This window comes from Leucopleurus acutus, assembly GCF_964270905.1.
Source record: "Leucopleurus acutus genome assembly, chromosome: 1".
NCBI classification, from domain to species: domain Eukaryota; kingdom Metazoa; phylum Chordata; class Mammalia; order Artiodactyla; family Delphinidae; genus Leucopleurus; species Leucopleurus acutus.
The window spans coordinates 9,925,999-9,953,711 of NC_139142.1; the positions used below are offsets into that span (position 1 = coordinate 9,925,999).

Here is a 27,713-nt window from a genome sequence, read left to right on the forward strand (position 1 = left end):
TGTAGTCAAGTCCCTAGCGCCATGCGTCAGTCCAGCCCTGATATTTATCAATACGATCTCCCGCACTTCTCCAGCTTCGCCTTCAGCCTGTACCATGAACTGGCCCGTCAGTCCAACGACAAAATCATCTTCTCCCCAGTGAGCATCCCTATAGCCTTTGTGATGCTCTCTCTCCCTGGGAACCAAAGATGATACTTACATCCAGATCCTGAAGGGCATAGGCTTCAAGTTTAAGAAGGCGCCTAAGGCTGATATCCACAAAGGCTTAGGGAGTCTCCCTGAAACCCTTAAGCAGCCAAACAGTCAGTTCCAGCTGACCGCCAGCACTATGCTAATGATTGATGAGAATCCGAAGCAAAAGTCTGAGTTTTTGTACAATGTCAAGAAGCTGTACCACTCAAAAGCCCTGTCCATCAACTTCAGGAACATCAAAGAGGCCAAGAAAGAGATCAACCATCAGATAAAGATAAGAACTCAGGGAATAATTGTGGATTTGGTCAAAGAGCTTGAGGAAGACACGGCTCTCGCTCTGGTGAACTACATAATTTTTGAAGGTTAAGGTTGTACAAGTAGCCTGAACTGGTTCTTTAGATTTTCCTTGGCAGTGGAAGGAATGTAGCTATGGATCTCAGTTATTGAATTTTCTACACACAACCATTAAAAGACTTTGCATGAGGAATTCCCTGATGGTCCAGTGGTTAGGACTCCGCACTTCCACTGCAGGGGGCACGGGTTCTATCCCTGGTCAGGGAACTAAGATCTTGCATGCCATGCAGCACGGCCAAAAAAAAAAGACTTTGCATGATCAAATAAGGTTAGGAAATAGTGAGTCAAATAGTCAAATCATCATCTTCTCTGCAAGACTTTTCAGAGCCTTGACTGGCCTAATGTGCTTTGTAAATCCCTACCAGGGAGAGAGGCAACATATGTAGTATCACATAATAGAGAGCCATAAAAACAAACTTTGGCGGAGCATACGAAGGGAATAGGATTTCACAGAAGACACTTCTGACAGCTCTCGTGTAGCGGAAATAGTGACAGCTGTGGAGACTGAAAGACGAGCGCTCACATCCTGCCTCTATGACCTATTAGCTGTTGTTTGACTATGGGCAAGTCATTTTACCTCTTGGAGGTTCTAGTTTCCTACCTGTAATATAGACATAATAATGCCCTTCTTGTCAGAATTTTAGAAGGAAAAAATAAGTTACAAAGAACATGGGACTATACGCTCACATAGTAGGTGCTCAACTAAACTTGAATCCCAGCCTCCCTTCCTCCCTCTGAGTGATGAGAATGTCAGGACCTGTGGGCCCCAGAAGGTATTCTAAGGCAGTTTAAACAGTCCATGGAGATAGCCTAGGGCAGGGGAGGTGAGAGTCAAGGCCAGGGTTGCCTCCTTCACACCATTGGCCCCTTGCTCTAGAGAGAGAAAAGTGTGATGGAGAGCGCAGAGGCTGGAGTGAGCACATCCCAGGTCCCAGCTCTGCTGTGGGACTTCACGTGGGTCTCGTCCCCTCCCCAGCCTCACTCTCCTCCTCCCAACAAATGGGAAAATTGGGCCCTGGGGTCCCCGAGGCAACCTGCCTTAGCAGGATGGTGACGTTCTCTTGGTAGAGCAGAGGGGGCACTTCCAAGGCATCTGCATTTCACATGTTGGTCCAGGGAAAGGCCTTTAGAGTAGGAACAAGAGTGATTTCCCTGAATAATAAGAAGCACCAATTACCAAGGGGCAGGGAGACTCAGATGGGAGGTGCCCAGTATGACCTGGGGAGCTTCCAACCACTCCCAATAATTTTCAGCCTCAGACCACGCATTAACTAAACATCAAATCCAAGTAAAAATGTTTGTTCTGCCCACCGAGGTTGATGCCATTTAGCCTCTGCAATACAGAAACTCTGGATCCTCCTCTAGCCTCAAATTATCTTCACAAAGCCCTTCAGGAGTCTGACGATTTCATTTTTGCCCCAATTTACAGAGGGCAAAGCTGAGGCTCAGAGACCAGCATCTCACCAGGGGGGCTCAGGGCTCCTTTTTCTAGCACACTTTTCTAAGCCTTCTCCTACCCCTAGCTGCTGTGCACCTTCATCCTCTACAGGAAAATGGAAGGATAAATTCGAGGCTCAGCACTTCCTAAAAGGAGACTTCCATGTGAACGAGAAGATCACGGTCAAGGTGCCCGTGACCAACCGCCTGGGCATGTTCCACCTGTACCGAGACAATGAGTTCTCCTGCTGGGTGTTGGTGCAGCACTACCAGGGCAGAATGGCCGCCTTCCTGCTTCTGCCCAACCTGGGGAAGATGCAGCTGCTGGAGGATGGGCTCTCTGAGAAGAACCTCGCCAAAATCCTCAAATACCTTGAGACACGGTGATTCCCAGGCCAGGGCTGACCCAGGAGCAGCCCTACTGGGCCTGGCCCAAGGCGGGGAGGGTGCATAATCTTATGCTCCCAGACAGAGCATCCTTTCGGGAAGCACTGACTGGACTTTGTTAGACGGACAGTGCCCAGGGGTGAGGAGTGAAAGTCCTGTCCCTGAGGACTTCCTCCCCAGCCTGGACACTGCCCCTTCCCAGTGTAACTCTGAGTTACAGAGTGGTTTCGACCAAAGATGCCATTTACTCCTGCAAAGACGCAGGAGAATTACAGGTGCCCAGAGAAACAACTGCAGTTCAGTGATTGACTGTGAGCTGAGTGCCTGGGTGGGGATGAGGCGTGTGAAGGTCCCCATCGAAGCCCTGGTCCCCAAGGAGTTTAGAATCTGGTCTACAAACAAGTGCGGAGCCAAGGAGACAAAGTACAAGAAAATCCACCTCCCAAGGTGGTGGGTTCCTTCCCAGGGCCGTTGAGGAGGCTGGTCAGGAAGGGGTGAGGGTCCCCTCGTGGGTCAGATACAAGCCTTGAGAGCCATGCCTTGTGTGTCTCCTGCAGGGAGGGGAGGACAGGCCAGGCGATGAGAGAGGCCTGAGTGTGGTGTTGAAGCACAGAGAAGGGACCAGTTCCCCAGAGAGGGAAGGGTTAAGAATAAGAGTGTGGGATGGGGTTGGGTAAGTATGTGTGACCAGTTGATGGAGGCTTACAATTACCAGATAAAGCTCTTGCTTCTTGTTGTCCTTATTCAAACACTCACCCACAAATGTGAACCTGTCACACATGCACACACTTGTGCACACACACACACATTTATTGAGCACCTACACTGAGTGAAGTTCCTCACATGCAGCACCATAGTGGCCCTGGGTCATCCTATCCCACAGGTCTGATTTTCCTATTTAGGAAACTGAGGTTTCAAGAAGAATAGTCTTGGAGGAGATATGGGGATATATGTTTATGTATAGCTGATTCACTTTGTTATAGAGCAGAAACTAACACACCATTATAAAGCAATTATACTCCAGGGCTTCCCTGATGGCACAGTGGTTGAGAGTCCACCTGCCGATGCATGGGACACAGGTTCGTGCCCCAGTCTGGGAAGATCCCACATAATGCGGAGTGGCTGGGCCCGTGAGCCATGGCCGCTGGGCCTGCGCGTCTGGAGTCTGTGCTCGGCAATGGGAGAGACCACAACAGTGAGAGGCCCACGTATCCAAAAAAAAAAAAAAAATTATACTCCAATAATAATGTTAATTTTTAAAAAAAGGGAGAATAGTTTTCTCCTTAGTGACACAGCGAGTTAGTGGGGAAAATTGGATTTGGACCCAGATCCTTGTGATGGAAAGTCATGTTCATTCCACTACACCATGTTGATTCAGTTGTGAATCTTGTGGTTCTTTATTTAAAATCCTCTGGCGAGAGCTCTTCCTTGAGCCCCAGGACAGCTGTCACCACATTGGGCCTTACCTCCAGGTCTGGGTTGGGGAAGGGTGCAGCCTGTCTCTGCCTCAAACAGGTCTCTGTCCTCTCTCCCCTCTGGGCCATTCATGAGGCTGTGATGAGCATCAGTGAGAATGGGACAGAACACGCTGGGGCCACCCTCTCAGAAGAGAGTGCCTGGTCTGAGCATCTGACCATCAACTTCAACATGCCCTTCTTAATCATCGTCAAGGATGAAAACACCAACATTCCGCTCTTCATGGGAAAGGTGGTGAATCCCATGCAAAAATAACTTCCTTTCTGGGTTCAGCCTTCCATTCTCAGGCCAGGTCCCCTCCTTAGATGACATTAAAGAATGACTGACCTGGCGCAAGCTTGTGTGTGACATGTAAATCTCTCATCTTCTTGTCTCTGAGTCTCTCTTTACATTCACAGGATATGTGTGGAATCCGGGTCACAGCAATCTTTCATGTATCCACTTAATATTTATTAGGTATTTACTGTCCAGGCACTGCTCCAGGCAAGGATGAAATGTTGGCTGAAGTCCACAATTTATTTTACAGATATGGAAAGCTAACAATGACAGAGATGGACCACTCTGGAGGCAGGTGGAAAAACTTAATTGATCAGATTTTGGTAGGAGTGTGGTAGGCAGAGGGCAAGAGTAAGGCAAGGCTAAGCCAGGCAGACCGCAAAACAGGGAGAGAGCTAAGGGGTCTGCACTTTTGTGAGGGATCATAGTCAGTTCAGAGTGTTAAAGGCTCAAGTCCACATTAAATAATAGTATTTGGACCTCTGGGTAGATCAAACACTAAAACACACACACAAAAACATAAATGTTCTAGAAGAAAGTATTGGTTAATTCACTTATGGATATTGAAGTGGATAAGGCCCCTCTAAACATGACTGAAAACTAAGAAGTCGTAAATATAAGGACTTATATATTTGGCTTTATAAAATCAAGCTGTACGGCAAAAAAAAAGAATAATTCAATTCACCAAGATGACATAACAATTATAGATGTATGTGTACCAAACATCAGAACTCCTAAATATATGAAGCCAACATTGACAGAATTAAAGGGAGAAATAGACAGCAACACAATAATAGTAGGAGAATCAATATCCCACTTTCAATAATTGATAGAGAAACCAGACAGAAGATTAATAAGGAAACAGAAGATTTGAACAACAGTATAGACCACTTGGACTAACAGACATATACAGAACACTCCACCCAACAACAGCAGAACACACAATTTTCTCAAGTGCACATGAAACATTCTCCAGGGTAGACCTATGTTAGGTCACAAAATAAGTTTTAATGAAGTTTAAAAGACTGGAACCATACTAAGTCTCTTTTCTGATCACAGTGGAATGAAACTAGAAATCAGCAGAAAGAAAACTGGAAAATCCAGAAATATATGGAAATTAAACAGCTCAAACAACCAATAGGTCAAAAAAGATATCACAAGAGAAATTAGACTATATCTTGAGATAAGTGAAAATAAAAATACAACATACCAAAACTTATGAGACGCAGTAAAAATAGTACTAAGAGGGAAATTTGTAGCTATCAGCATTTACATTACAAAGAAGAAAGATCTCAAATCAACAACCTAACTTTACACCTTAATAAACTAGAAAAAAGAACAAACTAAACTCAAAGCTAGCAGAAGGAAGGAAATAATAAATATTAGAGCAGAGTTCAACAAAATAGTTTTTAAAATGGGGAAAATCAATAAAACCAAGCATTGGTTCTTTGAAAAGATCAATAAAATTGACAAACCTTTAGCTAGATTGACAGAAACTAAGGGAGAACACTCAAATAAATAAAATCAAAAATTAAAGAGGGGACATTATGAGTGACTTTACAAAAGAGGATTATAAGAGAATACAATGAAAAAATTGTAAACCAACAAATTGGATAACCAAGATAAAATAAATAAATTCCTAGAAACACACAACCAAGCAAGAATAAATCATGAAGAAATAGAAAATTTATACATGATACTAGTTATACATGAACAGACGTATAACTAATAAGGTGATTGAATCAATAATCAAAAACCTCCCAACAAAGAAAAGCCCAGGACTGCATGCATTCACTGTTGAAATTCTATCAAACATTTAGAAAGAATTCACACAAATCCTTCTCAAATTCTTCCAGAAAATTGAAAAGAAGGGAATATTTCCTAACTCATCTCATGCGGTCAGCATTACTTAGATTCCAAAGCCAGACAAAGACACTATAAGAAAAAAAAAACTACAGACCAACATCGCTGATGAATATTGATGCAAATACCCTCAATGGAATACTAGTAAATACAATTTGACAGCACATTACAAGGATTATACACCATGACTAAGTGGGACTTATTTCTGGAATGTAAGGATGGTTTAACATATGAAAAATCAATCAAAACACCACATTAGCAGAATGAAGGGGAAAACACATGATTATATCAGTTGATGCAGAAAAATATTTGACAAAATTCAACACCCTTTCATGATTAAAAAAAAAAACACTCAAAAAACTAGGAATAGAAGGAAACTACCTCAAAATAACAAAGCCCATATAAGAAAAGCCCACAGCTAGCATCATACTCAATGGTGAAAGAATGAGAGTTTTCTTCTAAGATCAGGAACATGACAAAAATGCCTGCTTTCCATCTTCTATTTAACATAGTATTGGAAGTTCCAACCAGAGCAACTAGGCAAGAAAAAGAAATAAAATGCATCCAAATTGGAAAAGAAGTAAAACTACCTCTGTTCAAAGACAATGCAATCTTTTTTTTTTTTTTTTTTTTTTTTTTTTTTTGCGGTACGCGGGCCTCTCACTGCTGTGGCCTCTCCCGTTGCGCAGCACAGGCTCCGGACGCGCAGGCTCAGCGGCCATGGCTCACGGGCCCAGCCGCTCCGCGGCATGTGGGATCTTCCCGGACCGGGGCATGAACCCGCGTCCCCTGCAACGGCAGGTGGACTCTCAACCACTGCGCCACCAGGGAAGCCCGACAATGCAATCTTATACATAGAAAGTTTTAAAGATTACACACACGCTCACACACACAAACTGTTAGAACTAATAAATGTATTCATTTATTAGTTGTAGGATTCAAAATCAACAGACAAAAGCCAGTTGTATTTCATACATTAAATTTCCAAAGGAAATTTCAAGAACAATTCCATTTACAATAGCATCAGAAAGAGTAAAATACCTAGGAATAGACTTTCACCAAGGAGGTAAAAGACTTGTACACTGAAAACTACAAAGCATTGCTGAAAAAAATTAAAGAAGAGGCAAATAAATTGAAAGACATTTCATGTTCATGGATTGGAAAACTTAATATTTTTACAATGTCAGTACTACCCAAACCAATCTAAAGACTTAATGCAATCCCTAACAAAATCTCGCTGGCATCTTTTGTAGAAATAGAAAAGTCCATCCTAAAATTCACACGGAACCTCCAAACATCCAAAACAATCTTGAAAGAGAAGAACAAAGTTGGAGGTTTCACATTTCCTAATCTCATAGCTACAGTAATCAAAAGAGTGTGACGCTCGTTTAAAAACAGTCGTATGGACCAATGAAATAGAATAGAGAGGCCAGAAATAAACCCTCACATATATGGCCAAATGATATTAGACAAACATCCTAAGACTATTCAATGGAGGAAGGATAGTCTTTTCAACAAATGGTATTGGGAAAACCAGACATCCACATGTAAAACAACGAAGTTGGACTCTTACATTATACCATATACAAAAAAATTAACTCTAAATGGATCAAAAACCTAAATGAAAGAGTTAAACTATAAAACTCTTAGAAGAAAGCACAGGGGAAAACTTCAAACATTGATTTAGCAATGATTTCTTGGATATGACACCAAAAGCACAGGTAACAAAAGTTAAAATAGATTAATTGTACTATATGAAAATTAAAAACATCTGTTCATCGAAAGATACAATCAACAAAATGAAAAGGCAACCTAAGGAATGGGGGAGAATATTTGCGAATCATGTATCTGACAAGGGGTTAATATCCAGAAATATAAAGAACTCTTACAACTCAATAACAATAAAAAACATACAACCCAATTAAAAATGGGCCAAGAACTTGAACAGACAGTTTTCCAGGAATATATAAATGGCCAGCAATCACATGAAAAGACACTCAGCATCATTAATCATTAGGGGATTGCCAGTCAAAACTACAGTGAGATACCACCTCACACCATTAGGATGGCTATTTTTTTAAAAAGAAGAAGAAAGGAAAAGAAAAAATGTTGGCCAGGATGTGGAGAAATTGGAACCTGTGTGCATCGTTGGTAAGAATGTAAAATGATGCAGCCACTAAGGACACAGTATGGCAGTTCCTCAAAAAACTAAAACTTGAATAACCATATGATCCAAGAATTCCACTTCTGGATAGAGATCCAAAAGAAGTGAAAGCAGGGTCTCAAGGAGATATTTGTGTATTAGTGTCCACAGCAGCATTATTCACAACGGACAAAAGATGGAAGCAATCCAAATGTCCATCAACAGCTGAATAAATAAACAAAATGTGGTCTATGCATACAATGGAGTATTATCCAGCCTTTAAAAGGAGAGAGATCCATGCTACAACATGGATGAACTTTGAAGACATTACACTAAATGAAATAAGCCAGTGACTAAAGAGAAAATACTGTATGATTCCACTTATATGAGGTACCCAGAGTAGTCAAATTCATAGAGAGGGAAAGCAGAACGGTGGGTGCCAGGGGCTGCAGGCGAAGGAATGGGAGTTGGTGTTTAATGAGTATGGAGTTGCAGTTTTGCAAGATGAAAAGAGTTCTGGAGATTGGTTGCACAACAACGTGAATGTTCTTAATTCTATTAAACCGAACACTTAAAAAGTTGGAATTAACATATACACACTACTATATTGAAAATAGATAATCAACAAGGACCTACTGTATAGCACAGGGAACTCTACTCAATACTTTGTCATAACCTATATGGGAAATAGAATCTCCAAAATGTATAGGTATATGTGTATGTGTAACTAAATCACTTTGCTGTACACCTGAAACTAACACAACATTGTAAATCAACTATACTCCAATATAAAATAAAATTTTTCTGAATTTTTTTCATGGCAAAATAAAATAAAATAAATGTTATTCTATAGTAAGTGGGCATAAATAGCACTAATAAAAAGTAATACATTTTCTTTTGAATTGCATGAAAAAAACTGGTAAGACAGTAAATTTTATGTTATATGTATTTTGCCACAATTAAAAACAAAATAATACAAATTATCTTTAAATGTAATAATAATAATAATTGTATAACCAATATTTTCTAAACAAGCCAGTGAAATTTCCAACACTTTGAGTTAAAACTCACAATCCTACGGCTTTAATGGTAATTTCACATCAATTGGTTTAAAAATATAGATTCAACGCCATATCAAAAAAATGCCACAAGCAAAGCCAAAGAACAAACTGAGAAGCTGTATACCAGATATGACAAAGAGAATCATTTTAATTTTAAAGAACTCCTTTAAATCTAAAAGGAGACAGTAAGTAATCCAGTAGAATAATGGGCAAAGGATTTAAGCAGACAGACTACAAAAAAATAAATATAAAGAGCCAATGGAGGGCTTCCTTGGTGGCGCAGTGGTTAAGAATCCGCCTGCCAATGCAGGGAACACAGGTTCGAGCCCTGGTCCAGGAAGATCCCACATGTCGCGGAGCAACTAAACCCGTGCACCACAGCTACTGAGCCTGTGCTCCAGAGCCCGCGAGCCACAACTACTGAGCCCATGTGCCTAGAGCCCATGCTTTGCAACAAGAGGAGCCACCACAATGAGAAGCCTGCTCACCACAACAAAGTGTAGCCCCCGCTCGCCGCAACTAGAGAAAGCCTGCGCGTAGCAACCAAGACCCAATGCAGCCAAAAATAAATAAATCAAATAAATAAATTTATTTAAAAAAATGGCCAATGGAAATATGAAAGAATTCTCAACCCACTCATTATTTTAAAAACACAAGTCAGAGTGCCACTTTTCACCTCTGATTGGCATAAACATACGAGGCTGACAATTCTCATTGCTGATTTACACGTGAGGAAACAGGCATTCATACAATAGACTGGGGTAGTGTAAGTTTGTGCAAGATCTTTGGAAGATAATTTGGTAACATCTATTAAAGTTTAAAAAAAAAAAACTAATTTTGACTCAGGAGGTCCACTACTGGGAATATATCCCATGGAAATATTTACAAACAGCAAATGTTAAAAAAAAAGTCTTCTTTTTAACTTCAGCATTGTTTGAAGAGTCTTAAAGGTCCATAATAATAGGAAATTAATTATATAAAATTGGATAGAGTGTCACGCAACCTTTTTAAAGTATTGAATATAAGGCCAGTTCTGCATAGGTTGATAAGGGAAAGCCTCTAAAAGCAAAAAATACAGAAGAGTATACATAGTACGATTTCTTCTGTAAACACATACATTCATTTATCTCACAATTATTTACTGAGCACCTACTATGTTCCAGGCATGGCTGTGCAGCCATGAACAAAACAGACAAAATCCCTGTCCACAGGAACTCAGTGGGGGATGCAGGGATGATCTAGGTAAATCAATACCATGTATAGAATAGGAGAAGGTGATGAGTCCAACAGCAAAACAATAATGCAGGGACAGGGCATGGCGAGTGCTAGGGTGTGAGACACACTTGGACAGAGTGGTCAGGGAAGGCCTCACTGAGAAGGTGGCATCTGAAACCCAAGGCAGGTGCGAGAGTAAGCCATGCGGGCATCTAATAGAAGAGCAGCCAGGCAGAGGGACTAGGAGGTGCAAAGGCCCTGGGGCAGGAATGTGTCTGCCATGTTCAAGGGAAGCAAGGAGAAAGCAGTGTGCCTAGAGCAGTGGAGAGCAGGAGAGAAAGAGAGGAGCAGAAGAGGGCAGAGATGTGACTACAGCACCTGGTTTGGGGAGGGGGTGGGGTACGGGTTTGTACATCATACACGTGCATGGACTGGCTTTCGTTCTGAGTGACCTGGAGCCCACTAAGGGTATCCCACTGAGGCTCGAAGTGATTTCTATTTTGACAGAATCACATAAAGATTCAGGAGGCAGACCACCCACCATTTTGTCTGCTTCTTTATAGTTTTCTACGTATCTAAAAAGTATTGAATATTAATTTAAGAATCAAATGGAAGGGGATGGTGGCAAGTGGACAGTCAGAGAGGCACTTCTGTCCTAGACAGAGAAGCAGGGCACGGGGCCTGAAGAAGGATGTTACCCTTAAGGCATTTTGTTGGGGTCTTCATCTCTATTACCTGGGAGCGGGGAAGGTTCCTTGGTGAAATGGGTTTGGAAAACTCTGGGTAAGTCTTTACTGAGGGACTTCTCAGCTCCTTTCAAATATGACCATCCAAGTGAGAGAGAGAGTATGCAGTGTTTCCCAAAATTATTTGACCATGGAACCCATTTTTTTTTACAAATCATCTCTAGGGTTCCACGGAATCTGCTTTGTAAAATGCTGCTGTGGGTGAGAAGGCTGTTGAGGGTGGGTAGTGGCCAAGGCGTGTTTGCCTTTATGCAGCTCACCCAGGCAGCGGCAGGGGAATTGGTTGGCAGGAAGGATGAGGTATAAGGAGGTCTCAGAGCTTACACTCTCGTCACACAGATCTGTTGCCCCTTCTGGCAAAAATGTCCTTGTGCCCAGAGACAGTGATTCAAATACCAGATGCCCCTGCGCTCTGAGACGCTGGCATTCACTGAGGCAGCAGAGTGGCATTTGACATTCTTGGTTCAGAGGGACAGCACCTCATGCTGCTGCCCAGAGACCCAGTACACCAGCCTCCTCCCTGGGCGTTAACTAGAGGGCAGCTGAAGTGCAATGAACAGAGAGGACAAACAGGATGGTTGGCTGGGGAGGAGGTGGTCAGGCCCTGATTACACAAGCTCACATCACCTTGGGCCTGTTAATATTAACTCAATCCCCAGCCTAGGGGAGCATCAGAAATCCCCAGAGTCACTGCCCTGATAAACTTTGTTCTGTTCAAGTTGTTGGCTAGATCTTCAATGATATTCACTTGGCCTAGATTGTAATCTTTTTTTTTTTTTTTTTTTTCTTGCGGTACGCGGGCCTCTCACCGTTGTGGCCTCTCCCGTTGCGGAGCACAGGCTCCGGACACGCAGGCTCAGCGGCCCTGGCTCACGGGCCCAGCTGCTCCGCGGCACGTGGGATCCTCCCGGACCGGGGCACGAACCCGCGTCCCCGGCATCGGCAGGCGGACTCTCAACCGCTGCGCCACCAGGGAAGCCCTAGATTGTAATCTTGCTGAGTTCCCCACAAATATGCCGCTTTCATCCCCTGTGGCTACATGCTGGGGACCATGCCTCCCATGGGGCAGGGCAGTACCAGGGGGAGGACCGAACGTGAGCAGAAACCCAGCAGAAGAAACATGAACAGCCAACCAACGGCCTTCAGGACACTTGTCACCTTGAGCCGTTTCAGTAATCAAGCCATCAGAGCTGCTTCTAAGAAGGCATTCCCTCCTGGCGGGCGTTCCCTGTCACTGGAGTCTGGCTATATTTTTGATTCCTGTCATTCCTCAATAAGCTAAGCTTATGAAGAAGTAGATTCAGTCAACCAATCAGTCTTTCATTCAACCGTCTTGTACTAAGTGCCAACCACATGCCAGTCCTGGGCTATACATTGTGCTAGGTGTGAGTTCCATGTAAGTTCAGTGAATAATTTCGAATTACAAACTTATTTGTAAAAAGAAGCGAGGGCTTTGTAGATACTCTATTGCCCTGCTGCTTCTTTCAGAGGATTGTCTTCGGGGTCAATAAGGACAATGGTACAGGCTGTGCACTGCACACGGGTGCTGGCAGAGATAGCATGGGGCCTGAAATCCATCCCAGCTACACTCACCAATTGGTACACCGTGGCATGTGGTGACATCCATCTGGTTAAAAGATGTTCTTTTCAATTTGCACAAAGATGCTGTTACTCCAGATAGCATGTGATAAAATGAGCATGTTAAAACGTTAATGGAAGAATCTAGATGGTAGATTTAAAGTGTCCACTGTAAAAATCTTTCCACTTTGCTCTATGTCTTAAAACTGTCATAATAAAATGGTGGAGGGGGTCAGAATACCATTCCTCATGAGTTATGCATGACCCAAAGAGACGCTGTTATGGGTTGAATTGTGTCCCTCCAAGATTTATACATTGAAGTTCTAACCCTCAGTACCTCATTTGGAGATAGGGTCTTTACAGACGTAATCAACTTAAAATGATGTCATTAGCCTGGGCTTTAAACCAATGTGACTGGTGTCCTTATAAGAAGGGGAAATGTGGACACAGAGACACGAGCTGAGAGGGAAGATGATATGAAGATATAGCAAGAACACCGGGTGAAACTGAAGATGGTTCATCTACACACCAAAGAGAAAGGCCTGGAACAGACCCTCCCCTCACAGCCCTCAGAAAGAACCAACCCTGCCAACAGCTTGATTTCAGAGTCCTAGGCTCCGGAACTGTGAGACAATACATTTCAGTTGTTTAAGGCGCCCAGTGTGTGGTACTTAGTTATGGCAGCCCTAATGCAGATGCTTTTTCCTAGTCTGCACAGAGGGAGGCACCCTGAAGACTGGCAGTATCCTGATCGCCTCCTTGAACTCCCAGAGTGGACGCAACTGTAAGGAGGGCTTTGGGCAGTGTTTTAGTAGATAGGCTTCCTACTGAACGTTTTGAGGAGCTGGGAACTGACCACAGGCTAATGCTTACCGTAGGAAGAAATGAGTGACAATGAAGAGAAATCACTGCCCGCTGGGATTTAAAGGCCAGCTCATGCCCAATAATGGAACTAAAAGCAAAGAGCTTTTGCCACTGTTGACTTTTGACACAATAACATTCCACAAATAAAGACATAAGACAAGGTTGTTTAAAAACCCACAGGAACCCAAGTAACCAGGTATGGTGAAACAGTGGTTGGAGTCTGGGCTCTGTTCCTGGCACTGACCACTCACAAGCTACATCGTCGTGGCCGAGCCACCTGAACTCTACCTTCTCGTTCACAAAGACACCGGTTGTTGGGAGGCTTAAGTAAAGTATGACGTGTAAAGCTCTAAGCACATAGCATGTGCTTAAGAAACGGGAGAAAAAATCCAGAGACTGGAGGAGATAAGTCTCCTGAGGACTAACAAACAGGCTCAAAGGCTTGTTTGTTCAATAAACAAACGGCTGCAGGTGAAGGTCAGCAGGACTGTGATGTCAAAACCACTACTCGGCTGACATCAGGGGTTTATTCCCATTAGACGCTGTGAAAGTTGGCTATGATTTCTTGTTAATCCTGAGAAAATGTACAGTGAAGTAGGAAGAATACACGCTCATGAGGCAAGAGAGGGGATTCTAATTCTCACTTTTTCTCAGGATGTGTAACCCTTGGTAAGTCCCTGTTACCTCTCCCAACCTCTACTTCCTCATCTATAAAATGAGAATGTTGGACTAGACTAAAAATGGCAAACATGGGGCCATATGCAACTGCTTCCAATCTCACATCCACAGCAGACATCACCAATCGACCATGGCCTGATTGTCATCTTCATTCAGGCACAGCCTCAGAATCCACTATGATGGAGCCAAGATGGCAGCTCAGATGGAAACCATTTACTGTCCTATCCTAGGTCATCTCTAAAATGCCTTACAGTTCCTATGTTTTCTGGGCCTGATTCCTCTCTTGGCTAGACATGACTTCACTCTGCATGCTCCAAAACTTTCATGGGGAAATTATTTGGGATATTTCACGTTTGGGGTCTTACATCTTAAATTGCCCTATCGCTCCACATCTCCTTCTCCCAGACTGGATGCCCAACATCTTCACCAGCATCCTAGGTTTTGGTAACTCCATTATTTTAATAACCTGGTTCCCTCTGCTCACGCCCGCGACAGTCATGGTTAATGGATTAAGGCACTCTCACACAGAAAGATGGAGTCCCAAATGCCTTTTTGTTTTGGCCACGCCATGCGTGGCTTGTGGAATCTTAATTCCCTGACCAGGGTCCACAGCAGTGAAAGCACCGAGTCCTAACCACTGGACAGCCAGGGAAGTCCCTCAATTGCCTCTTCAACTCAGTCTCCCAGGCAGCCCTTACCAATTACTTGACATTGACATATAGATAAAAACCGTTGGCCATTTTGTCCCAAGAAAGTATGTCCAAAGAAACTCGAGAACAAATTATTAAACCAAGAAGAAACTAGCTCTATGTGTGTCTGTATGTGTATTTATAGAGATCAGTTTCAAACCAGTGCCAGATGAATAGCTTTCTTTCAACACTCAAGACTGAGTCTCCAAACTACCCTTCCACTTCTCTTACCTCTGCAGCAACCTCAGAATGTGCCCATTCCCAAGAAGTCACCTATCATAGTAGAATACACGTCTGCGTGCCACATAGCTTTGTGTGCCAAGCCTGCCTCAATCTCTACAAACTGTTTGCTTTTGAACAAGTTACTCAAGCTTTCCTGGGCTCATCTGCAAAACAGGACTAATGCCTTCTCATAGGGTCATTTTAGCAGATAGCACATATCCTACCACCTGCAAGACAGTCAACAGATAAATAAGATTAGCTGCTACTCTTGCATGTATCGCTACCATGATTAATACTACTTCTCTATTGATCTGTGTGTCCTTGAGCTTTGGCACAGAGAAATATGTCTGAAGAAGTACCAAAGGGGATTAAAGATGGATAACAAACTCGAGGAGTACTGGGTGACCACAGTGGACTGACTCTGCTTGAGGCACTGCTCAAAGTTTGCTTGGCCCAAATCCTGCCCATCCTTCAGAACTCAGCTCAAGTCCACGTCCTTACAGGAGCCTGCACTGAATGGGGAGCCTCTACTCTGCCTGGTGGAGGAAGCTTAATCTTATTAACTCTAGTTGAGTTCTGTTCATTCAACATAAACTCTGTCGACTCAGAATTCTTTCAGTCAAGTCAGGGTTTCCCCAGTCCAGAGTTTTATACACTCCACTCCCCTTCCCTGAGGTGTTTAAGTGTGGGGACAGGAAGTATCCACGGCCTCATGTGAGATGAGCTTCATGAAGGCAGTAATACAATTACTCTACATCTCCCTTCAATGCCCATCCAGGGTTAAGCATAGAGCAAGTGCTTCAGAAGTGGGTGAATGGATGGGAGGATGGATGGATGGATGGATGGATGGAATGGATGGGAGATGGATGGATGGATGGGAGGATGGGAAAATACTTTCCCCACAGACATCTGTCCTTTCTCCTCAGCTTCTCTGACAGTGTAGTGAGGCCAACTTCCTTGGTCAGGTCAGGTCAGCAGTTCCTCTTCCTCTAGTTCCTCTTGCACCAGTAAGCACTGCACACTATGCACCCAAATGATGTAGGAACAGTGGGCTGAGAACTGGAACATTTGCCTGGGAAGGGTACAGCCTGACCTTCCCATGTGTTTCTGCATCCCTGACCAGAATCATCCTTTGATGTTGGCTACCCGCTCTGATGCTCATGACAGTTGTCCATGGGCGCCAGCCTTGAGGGTGCTGTGGGTGCATCCGATGCCTTGTACCTGACTTGTAAGTAAAAATTACCTTCCCCTAACCTCCTATCTGGTCCCCACAGCTCCCAGTTACTACCTGAGGAGATAGTTCTTGTAAGCTGTGGGCTGGGGGGCTGCCATTAAGGGGAGGGGCCAGAGCAGCGGCACAGGACTTGCAGGGCTCACATGCAGGTGGGTCTTATTGTAGGGAGTCACCTTATTCTGAAATAGAGAGACGTGAAGGATAAAATCACGTCTTTGGAGGCAACAGGCCTAGACTCGAATCCTGGCTCGGTCACTGGCTCGCTGTGGGCCTTGAATAAGTCACTTCACCTCCCAGGAACTCAACTATTTGCAGGAGTTTGGTTGTGAGGATTAAATGGAGTCTTACTCAGAGTCCCCACAATGGTTCAAAGGATGAGACTTTTGCAAAGAGACTATGTAGACAGATGTGGAAAATGTTAAGGGAAAAGCAGGAAGGTGTCTGGTGAGACACCCAGAGGTTGGCAAAACCAGGAAGCTCTTACCTGCCCAGAGTTGAAGGGGCAAAGGAGAGAAACAGTGAGAGGAGGAGCCACGGAAGGAGTGGCTGCCTGGAAGGGTCTGAGGTGGCGGAGGGATGCAGCCACTCCAGAGGCACCGAGCTGAAGCAGGGAGGAATGGGAAGAAAGAGAGATAGCAGTACGGGACATACGAGTCAGCGTCTCAGAGCACAGAGCGTGGCAGAAGAGGGCAGATGATGGATGCGGGCAGGGGGCTGGCAAAGAGCCTGCAGAAAAGATACTGCTCATAGTAAAGGCAAGAGGCAGGTCTTGCTGAGCGCTACACGCTATTGCATTTCATTTCGGCTCGTAGAGTTTAGCCCCGAGTGCATAAGCGCAGCGCTACTTGTGTTGTTAGTTTAATGGACTTTCTCACCGATCCAGAAGGTGAATTCAGATTCTGAACATGTTTAAGAAATGGGGGATCAATGACCCCCATTCCCACCCCTACCCCCAAGTTTCCTGTTGTGATTTGTTTAGAATAAAGGTGTGCATTTCACCAAATCTTAAAGCGCTGTGAGCAGTAGCTCCAGAGATGGAGAGACCAGTGACCAGAGGAGAGTGGAGGGATGGCCCGGTGCCCACCCTGCCTGGCACAGGACCCGGAGTGCTGTGGGAAACCCAGGAGTCCTCTCTCTCCATCTCGCACGGACCCTGCCCAACCCATCTCCACCCCTCTCCCTCTGGACCAGCTGCCAGCTTCCATCCAAATGATGACAGATACCCCCATTCCCCCTGCTCATAGGACAAAGGAGGCAGCCACGAGACAGGGGCAGTCTCTCTCAGTCCCAGGACAAATTCTGAAGGAAGAGTCTGTTTGTCCTGGATCAGTTGTCTGCTCCAGACCATCAGAGTGACTGGAGGTGGGGAACACATCTATAAAAACTAATTTACAATTGCAACCAAAAAGTGGGTGCAAATATACGATACAGTATGGAATGTTAGTGTAACAGGAAAAACAAGAACTGTATGAAAAAAGTCACTTTTAAAAGGCCTAAATTATTAGAGAGCTATACCACATCCCTGGCTTAAAAGATTCACATTTAGAAAGAGAGACATATGGCTTCAAATTAATAGTTCTTACTGAAATCCCATCTAGATTTTTTGAATTTGGCACATCAATTCTAAAGTTCACCTGATGGAAAAAATCCACCAAAAAAAAGCTGATGATTTTTGAAAAAGAAAAACAAATGGCTTGCCTTGCAAAATATACATTTATACACCATATAAAATGTCTAGAAGAATCTGTGATAAATGGAATTTTATAGAAGACCATGATAGCTTTTCAAATCCATGGGGAAATTTTAGTTTAATCCATGCATGCTATCAATTCAATCCATTGTCTATTCTATTTGGGGAATGGGATACTTGTATTCTTACTTCACACCAAATGCAAACTAAATTCAAAATAGATTAAAGAGCTAAACATAAAATTATGAAATTAAAAATACCAGAAGAAGAAATGGTGCATGTGGTTTTTTATCATCTTGGGATGGGGAAGGATTTCATCAGTGTCACAACACTGGCAGATCAGAGTAGATAAAATGTTAAAACTTCTTTATGATGAAAGACAAGATGACCAAAGTTAAAAGACAGATGACAGAGTGAGAAGAAGAAATATTTGCAATATTTATGACAAAGGTTTAATATCCCTTATGCATATAAGAATTTCCTACAACCCAATCAAGAGAAAAAAGACAACAGAACTACAGAAATAAAGGACCGTGAAAGGCTATTTCCATCAGTTAGACAGTCAAAAATAAAACGATGCCAATATTCAACATCAGAAAGAGCATGGACGAATACACACCTCTACCCCGTGTTTGTAGGAGCATAACTGATACAGATTTTTTGAATGGCAAATTAATAGCATCTAGGAAAATTCAAAATATGCGTACCAATTTCATAAATAAACTCTAGCGAATCCCTCAATTTTTGATATATGTACAAAGATGTTCATGGCAGTATTCTTGGAAGAGCAGGAAAATAAATCAACACCCGTCTATGAAAGATGATTCAATGATTTATAGTAAGTAAATCCTTACTACCCAATATATATAACCATCAATATAATGAAGTAATTTGTACCTACTGACAAATTAGTGAAATACATCTGCCTTATATTGTTAAATTAAAAAGTTTGGAACAATATGTAGCATATAATTCCACTTCATTTTGAAGTATGTATGTAAAATTACCCATACATATAAGTATGTTCTCTGTGTAGATAGTACATATTCAATTCACATATAGATCCAAATTTTAAAAATTCTAAACCAACCTTTGACAAATTCTTAAAACTGATAACCTCTGGGGAACAGGAGTGGAGGGAGCAGGTAAGGAGCTGAATTTTTACATTTTATTGTAAACATTATATTTTATTTTTTTATATCTTTATTGGAGTATAATTGCTTTACAATGGTGTTAGTTTCTGCTTTCTAACAAAGTGAATCAGTTATACATATACATATGTTCCCATATCTCCTCCCTCTTGCTTATTATAACGAAAATCTAAGGACACCTGCGGGGTATAGTTAGGACTTTTTTTCTACACCTATAGGGCTATTGAATACCTATTGCATTTTGTCCACCGTGGTCTCACATCAAGCCTCACACAGGTCCAGAGTCAGGATTCAAACCCGAGTCTGCCTGACTCCAAAGCCGGAGCCTTACCCAGGCACCCACTTTTCCCTTTGAATTTCCCATTAAAGCTGCCCCGGGGCAGTCGATGGAGGGGGAGAGAAGAGCAGTGGGAAGCGTTCTGGAGCCTTGCTGGGCTGCACGAGGGCGCTCTGTGTCTCTGTTGGTCCAGGATGGCTCACCCCACTCTCTTCTTTTGTCTGCTGGTAGCCAGGCTGGGTCCCCGTGCCTGTGACCAAGGGGCTCCTGACCAGGAAAATCGTCCAACCTCAGTGACCCTGTTGGCCTCCTCCACTTCCCTGAACAATCCCCACTTTGCCTTCAACCTATACAGGCAGATGGTGGCCACAACCCCAGGCAGGAACATCATCTTCCCCCCACCGCGAGCATCTCCATCCCCTCAGCCTGCCGCTCTCCAGGCCAGGCCCGCAGTGTGCACCCAGGGCCTGGAGGGACTGGGGTCCAGCCTGTCCCGAGTCCCAGACAAAGGGCTCCATGGGCACGATAGTCAATTCCTCCGTGCCCTCCTTCCTCCCCCTGGGGCATGCCAGCCAGACGTGGCAGCATGCTGTTTGGGGACCAGAAGCAGTACCTGTACAGAAGTTTGTTGATGGTGCCCAGAATCTGTACCACGCAGAGGTACATTCCCCTTCGGGAATGACCGGGTAGCCAGGGGGCAGATGGATCCTTTCACTTCAAGACTGGGAAGCTTGGGGGGCTTCCCTGGTGGCGCAGTGGTTGAGAATCTGCCTGCCAATGCAGGGGACACGGGTTCGAGCTCTGGTCTGGGAAGATCCCACATGCCGCGGAGCAACTGGGCCCGTGAGCCACAATTACTGAGCCTGCGCATCTGGAGCCTGTGCTCCACAACAAGAGAGACCGCGATAGTGAGAGGCCCGCGCACCGCAATGAAGAGTGGCCCCCGCTTGCCACAACTAGAGAAAACCCTCGCACAGAAAGACCCAACACAACCACAAATAAATTAAAAAATTTTAAAAAAAAGACTGGGAAGCTCGCCCTGGAGTTACAGACAGTGTCTTGATTCTGACCAGTTATATCTTCTGTAAAGGTAAGTAATCCTCTGAGGATTATTTAGACCCCTTTGCAATTTATTACAAAGTTAACCCATCTCTTGTCCAAGATGGGTTTCCTCTCTCCCTCCTGCCTCACCAAGACTTCATCTGTGGATTAACTCCTCTCTCTCCCATACCTCCAACCTCTCTTCTAGAACCTTCAGCTGAACTTTCCAACTCCAGTTCCCTCTCCAGCTACAGCCCCAGCTCTCTCCTTCTCATCACAACCAAACTTTTAGGAAGTAGTGCCTGCCACAGACCTGCTACATAATTTGTGCAATGAGTACTTGGTGCCCTTGTTCAAAAATCACATTTCAACGTGGTGACAGCAGAGTATTTAAACCACATTCCGGCCCTTGTGGCATCCCAGGTGGCACCTCCTCGAAGCCAGTCCTGCCCACATGAGCTGTCCCAATTTGCCACTCATTCCATAAGCCTTGCTTCTAGGTCCATCACCCGAATTGTTTTATCAAGCTACCTCCCACCCATCCCCCCAAAAGGAGCTCCTTGTTGAGCGGGGGAACCTCGTCCTTCTGTGTCCACCTAGCTTTGTGACATTTACCTGTTTTGTTAGCCTCCCCCTCCTCGACACCCTCCTCTCGTGGGCTCAGCGCGGCTTTCCTTATTCTCCTACCTCACCTCCCTAGCACACTCAGAGCCCGTTAAATATTGGCATTCCACAGAGTTCCTGCTCAGCCATCCGTCTTCTTTTCTTATTCTTTACTCTCCCTTGGGTGAGCAGCGGGAAGCCCTCCAGTGGCCTCCAACCCTCCTGTACACTGAAGACTCCCACCTCCCTATGCCCAGCCCCCAGCTCCCATGAGCTCCAGACCCATACCCTCCCCGGCTATCTGGTCACCTCCGTCCAAATGTCCATGAAGTGCCTCAAATTCAGCCTGTTCGAAAAAAAGAAGCATTTCTTCCCTCCCCCACCCCCCAAAGAAAACCCCCTCTCCCTGCTCCTTTCCTCTAAGTCTCAATAAATTGTCCTGATTCCATGCACCTGCCCAAACCAGAAACCTTGAGGTCGCCTTGGTCCCATGCAGGCAGAGCACAGAGCATGGCTGGCCGTGGATGCGGAGCAGAAAAGGAGGATCCCACGAGCCTGGGGTCCCTTCCCAGGTCCCACCTCCACACGTTTCATTTCAGCAGGCCTTTCCTGCTATTAATTTATTTTGAGGAAGGCAGCCACGGCCTTCTCTTCATGGGGAAAACAATGGATCCTGTAGCAAGTCACAGTCGGGTGAAAAGAGGGTGTACCTCCCTGTACCCCCACCAGCCTACCCATACTGTCAGGTGCTCTGGGCTCTTGAAGAAGAAGGGAAATTATGACTGAAGATATGGGCAAAAGTAGAGTGTCTTCGCACAAAATCCGTCTGAGTTGTTATCCCCATTTCACAGATTAGCAAACCAAGATCCAGAACAGTTGCACAATTATAAACCAAACTCATTGCCCAGGGCCAACCTTCCTGGGAGGACCTGCAGACTCAACTCACTCTCATGACCTTCCACCAGCTCCATATCCTCTGCTGGTTTCTGTATGTTTCCCTCTCCTTCCAGTTTCCTTGCCACCTGAATTATAGTCTGTTCAGCTCAAAAAACCTTGTGTGAGGGTGTCTGGGTGCCACTGGGCAGGCAGTCCCCCTGGAAGGACTTGGGAAATCCATTGAATGCAGCCTGGGAGCCTGTTTGTGTGACATAAAAGAGGGTAGGACCATCCTGTCATCACTACCTGCTGGCATCCCGTAGGCCCAGAAGTTTACGAGGTTGCAGCCGGGTCTCGGGTCCCGCTCCACAAATGGCTGAGAAGGAAAGCAGAGACTTCTCAGGGTCCTTTTGATAAGAAAGGCTACGCAATATTATTTTGTGTTTGGAAGCATTTGCGTGCCTCGGTCGTGCTCCTACAAAGGATTATCCAGCACAAACATTCCTTAACTCCTGTCCATGAAACTCCCCCACAATGGAATCCTCCTGTGAATAGACTTGCAGAGTAGGGACTGAGCTCTTCAGAAGTCTCCACCCAACATTCAGTCCTGTGTACTATCTGAGAAAGCATCCACTGAGCACCAGATGTGTGCACAGCACGGTCCCAAGGAGGGAAGGATGCAGAGATAGAGGAGACGGTCCCATCCTCAAAGAGCTATTGGTGGAGGCAGGCACAGCACCTGCCATACTGCAGTCACGCCTGGTGTAGGGGTAAATTTCACTGCAAACAAGATACACGTTCTTACTGGGAGTGTATCAGATGGAATTTTAAGCTGAATGGGCAAGGAGCCCAGACAGAGTCTGAGTCACTGTGAAGGAGAAGCGTGTAGCCTAACATCAAGCCGCAAGTTGATAAGCTAGCTGCACGTTGATAAGAACCCGTGGGGACTTTGTTCTCACAGTCATCCGATAGGTGCCATCATTTACAGTCACCTCTCCACAATCTCAAGTGCTCCACCCTCTGACTGCCGCTTCTCTTCTTTCCAGCTCATTCCTCTTGGCACCAATTCTAACAATCCTTCAACCCTCAGGGATGCGCCCTCCATTGATCCTACTAGTTTTCTCCTCCTTCTTTTCCCGCAGGTCCTTGCTTCCTCCTTGTCCAGCTTAAGTTCCATGGTCAATCACACCCTCAGCGCCTTTGCGCTTTTCTGCGTTTACCATAGCTTCGTGGCAAAACCCTCCACATCTCCCCCTATGCCATGTCTGCGCTCAAATTTCCGCATGTAGCTAGAGAAAAACACCGCAGCACTGACTGGCCTCATTTTATTTTTTTTTATTTTTTTTTAACATCTTTATTGGAGTATAATTGCTTTACAATGGTATGTTAGTTTCAGCTTCACAACAAAATTAACCAGTTATATATATACATGTATCCCCATATCTCTTCCCGCTTGCGTCTCCCTCCCTCCCACCCTCCCTATCCCACCCCTCCAGGCGGTCACAAAGCACCGAGTTGATCTCCCGGTGCTACGCGGCTGCTTCCCACTAGCTATCTACCTTACGTTTGGTAGTGTATATATGTCCATGCCTCTTTATCGCTTTGTCACCGTTTACCCTTCCCCCTCCCCATAGTCTCATTTTAAATTCATGATCACTGGACCTCAAGAGAGCCTTTGATCCTGGGCAGCAATCACTCTGTATTCCAGCCCTTTCTTGTTTCTTATCTTAAGTAAATACTTCCTACCTTCACCTTTCAGCACACCTCTGACACCTCCTGCCCCGAATCACCCTGGGCTGGGGACCTTACTTCCTTTCATTGGCAAAATATAGGCAATCATCTTCCCACCCACTTGCAGCTCTGCTCATGTGCCTGCCTTCCCTTCTGTTACAATAGAGCACCTGGCCTAGCTGAGGCCATCCCTCTACCTACACCACTGGTTGTATTTGAATTTTGTCTCAGGCCCTCAAGGACATCACACCAGCAACCCTGCCCTTTATCATCTCCTCAATCACAAATCTTCCCTAGCTACGAGATTTTTCTACCAGGATACAGTTTCTTCCATCTTAACATAGATGAATGGATGGGTGGATGGATGATAGATAGATAGATAGATAGATAGATAGATAGATAGATAGATAGATAGATGATAGATAGATAGATGATAGATAGATAGATGATAGATAGATAGATGATAGATAGATAGATAGATGAAAGAGATAGAGATAAAGATAGATCATTTCCTCCTCTAGCTGACACACCATTGCTTAAAAACTTATTTATTCTCCTGTCTCCAAATTAGGGTGACCAGCCATCCAGTTTGCCTGGGGATGAAAAATAAATTGGACTTCACTAAAGTAAAATGTTTACACTTCAAAAGATATTGTTAAAGGATGAAAAGATAAGCCGTAAGTTTCTCACAAAGCTAAACACGGTCTTATCATATGCTCCAGCGATCATGCTCCTACCTATTTCCCCAGCTAATATGAAAATTTTGTCCACATGAAAACCTACATCAAAATGTTTATAGCAGCTTTATTCATAGTTGCCCCAAACGGGAAGCAACCAAGATGCCCTTCAATAGGTGAATGGATAAACAAACTGCGGTACATTCATACAATGAAATACTATTCACTAATAAAAAGGTGAAATGATAAAAATAAACGAGCTGTGAAATCACAAGAGACATGGAGAAACCTTAAGTGCATAGTTATAAGTGATAGAACCCAGTCTTAAAAGACTACATCCTAATATGATTGCAATTACATGGCACTCTGGAAAAGGCAAAACTATAGCAACAGTAATGAGATCAGTGGTTGCCCAGAGTTCAGGGAAAGGAGGGAAGGATGAATAGGTTATTTTTTTAGGACAAGAAAGTAGTGTGTATGATATTGTAATTGTGGATACGGAACACTATGCATTTATCAAAACTTGAGGAAATTTACAGCACAGAATATTAAACCCAAAATATGCAAATTAGAAGGAAAATTCATTTAGGGGATTGGAGAATCCCAGGATGGAAAGTAGAAGTGACTAAACAATCTAAATGGGTAACAAATGCATGAAATAACTTCACTGAAGGGAGCAGGGGTGAGTGAGTAGGGGCAGGGGGAAAGCTGACCTAAGTAACTTTAGAAGTGAGTGAAGTATGTAAGACTAAAGGCAAAAGAAATTGTACATAAGCTCTGTATTATAGTTAGTAAAGTTGTTTTCCATAAGAGTACAGGTTAACAATTCTGAAACCGTCCTACATGTATGCAGGAACTCAACAATTAGCTACATGAAGTAAACGGATGGTGGATATTGGGGTATCCAATAGATATAGATAAGCAGGAGGGAACTAAAATGATCTATGCACTGGAGATGGAAACATCAGTCTGAACTCATGTTTAGCTTAATATAGACACAGATGGTTACATATAGAAATGTTTATAGATATGTATATATACAGAGGTTAATGTACATATGTATATTTCCTGCTCTGTCAGCTGAGAGGCTCTAGAAGGAATGAACCCCAGCAGCAACAAGCATGCATAGTGCCCAGATCTTGGTTTCTAATACCATTCTCCAATGAAAGGAACCAGGACTCCTTGAAGAAATGGCTGATTCTAAGACTAGGGCAGGATATATACCAGATGAGCCCAGAGCATCCCGTGTTGCCAGAAAGTGAACAAGTGCTTTAAAAAAAAATCCACAGTCATGGGTGGGGGGTATGTCAAAGCAACACAGGAGCCAATGGAAGACGCTCCCCATGGCCAAAATTGGACTAATTTGAACAAAAAGAAATAAAGTATCATCATAGATTTTAATAGTATAGGTATATATGGTAGACTATAACCCAAAGTATAAAATAAATATCCATAAATCCATACTGGTATAAATAAATGATTATATAAATATATAGGGAGAAGAGACAAATCTTCCATGCAGAAGAATTCCAAATTATTTATGTAGCTACCCTGCCCTCAAGGAGGTGGAGCATATCTCTTCACTCCTCAAATGTGGATTGTGCAGTGACTTTCTTCCAAAGAGGACAGTCTGGAAAGGCAGGGGAAGAGTAACTTTACAGTGGAGAAATCTGACAGCGTTAGTTCAGCCAGGTGATCAAGGTCAATATCAACAGTGATAAATGATAAAACATGCTGATAGTACACACCTTCGATACGATGTAATGAAAATCATAACTCTTTGGTCTTCCTCTCAAAAACCTACAACCCCAGTATAATCATGAGAAAAACATCAGAAAAATTCCATAAGAGGGGCATCCTATAAATTGCTTGGCCATTATACTTCCAAAAGGCAAGGTCATGAAAAACAAGGAAAGTGTGAGGAACTGTCACAGCCAAGAGCAGCCTAAGGAGACATGATGACCAAATGTAATGTAGTATCCTGGATGGGATCCTGGAACATAAAAAGGGTAAAAGTAGAAAAGACTCATATTGAAATCTGAGAAAAGTATGGACTTTAGTTAAAAATAATGTATCAAATTGTTTTATTTATTGTAACAAATGTATTATACTAATAAAAGCTGTTAATAGCATAGGAAACTGGATGTAGGGTTTATGGGACTTCTCAGCAATATCTTTGCAATTTTTCTGTCAATCTCAAACTGTTCTAAAATTTAAAATGTATTGGAAAAAAGGCAAGGTACAGATAGGAAAAAAATAATTGCAAATCATATATCTGGCAAAGGATTTGTATCCAGAATAGAAAGAACACTTATAACAACTTAACTCTTCAAACAAGTTACCCCAATTTAGAAATGACAGAAGACTTTAATAGACATTCACCTAGAAGACGTATGGATGGTTAATAAGCATATGAAAATGTGCCCTTTTTAGTCATTAGCAAAATGCAAATTAAAGCCACAATGAGATATAACTATAGCTCACTAATATAGAAAAGATACCTATAATCAAAAAAGCAGACAATACCAAGTGTTGACAAAGATTTGGAGAACCTGGAATTCTCACATGATGTTGATGGGGTAGCACAGTGGTGCTGCCACTTTGTAAAACACTTTGGCACTTTCTCAGAAAGTCAAATATAAACTTACCATATGACCCACCAATTATACTCCTAGGAATCTACCAAAGAGAAATGAAAACATATGTCATACAAAAACAGACTTGTACATGAATGCTTCTATAATTAATAGCCCCAAACTGGAAATAATCCAAATGGCCATCAACTGGTGAGTGGATAAACAAAATGTGGCTTATCCATACAGTAAAATACTATCCAAAAAAAAAGAATGATTTGTTGATACATACTATGACATGGATAAACCTCAAAAATAATACGTTAAGTGAAAGAAGCAGACCAAAAAGACTGCATATTATATGATTCCACTGCTTATATGAATTATCCATAAAAGGCACATGAATAGAGCCATAATGCAGGTCAATGGTTGCCTAGGGCTAATGATAAAAGTAGGAATTGACTGCAAAAGGTTCATGGTATTTTTTTTTTGCAATAATAAATATGTTCCAAGATTGAATTGTGGTGATGTTGGTACAACTCTGTAAATTTACTGAAAATTATTGAATCATACACTGAACGAATGAGTTGTATGGTATATAAATTATATCTCAATAAAACTTAAAAAAAAAAATTGGGGGCTTCCCTGGTGGCACAGTGGTTAAGAATCCGCCTGCCAA

General features: G+C 43.4%; 1 protein-coding gene across 1 annotated transcript; it reads left to right on the top strand.

Annotated features, from left to right (window-relative positions):
- Positions 1-21: 21 nt before the first annotated feature.
- LOC309960169 (alpha-1-antiproteinase-like) lies at positions 22-4,101 on the top strand (the record flags this gene model as incomplete). The annotated part of the gene is made up of 4 exons (XM_082836810.1): positions 22-138; positions 206-554; positions 2,096-2,366; positions 3,843-4,101. The coding sequence occupies 4 exons, from the start codon at positions 22-24 to the stop codon at positions 4,099-4,101; spliced, it is 996 nt and encodes a 331-aa protein (XP_082692936.1).
- Between the last annotated feature and the right edge of the window lie 23,612 nt (positions 4,102-27,713).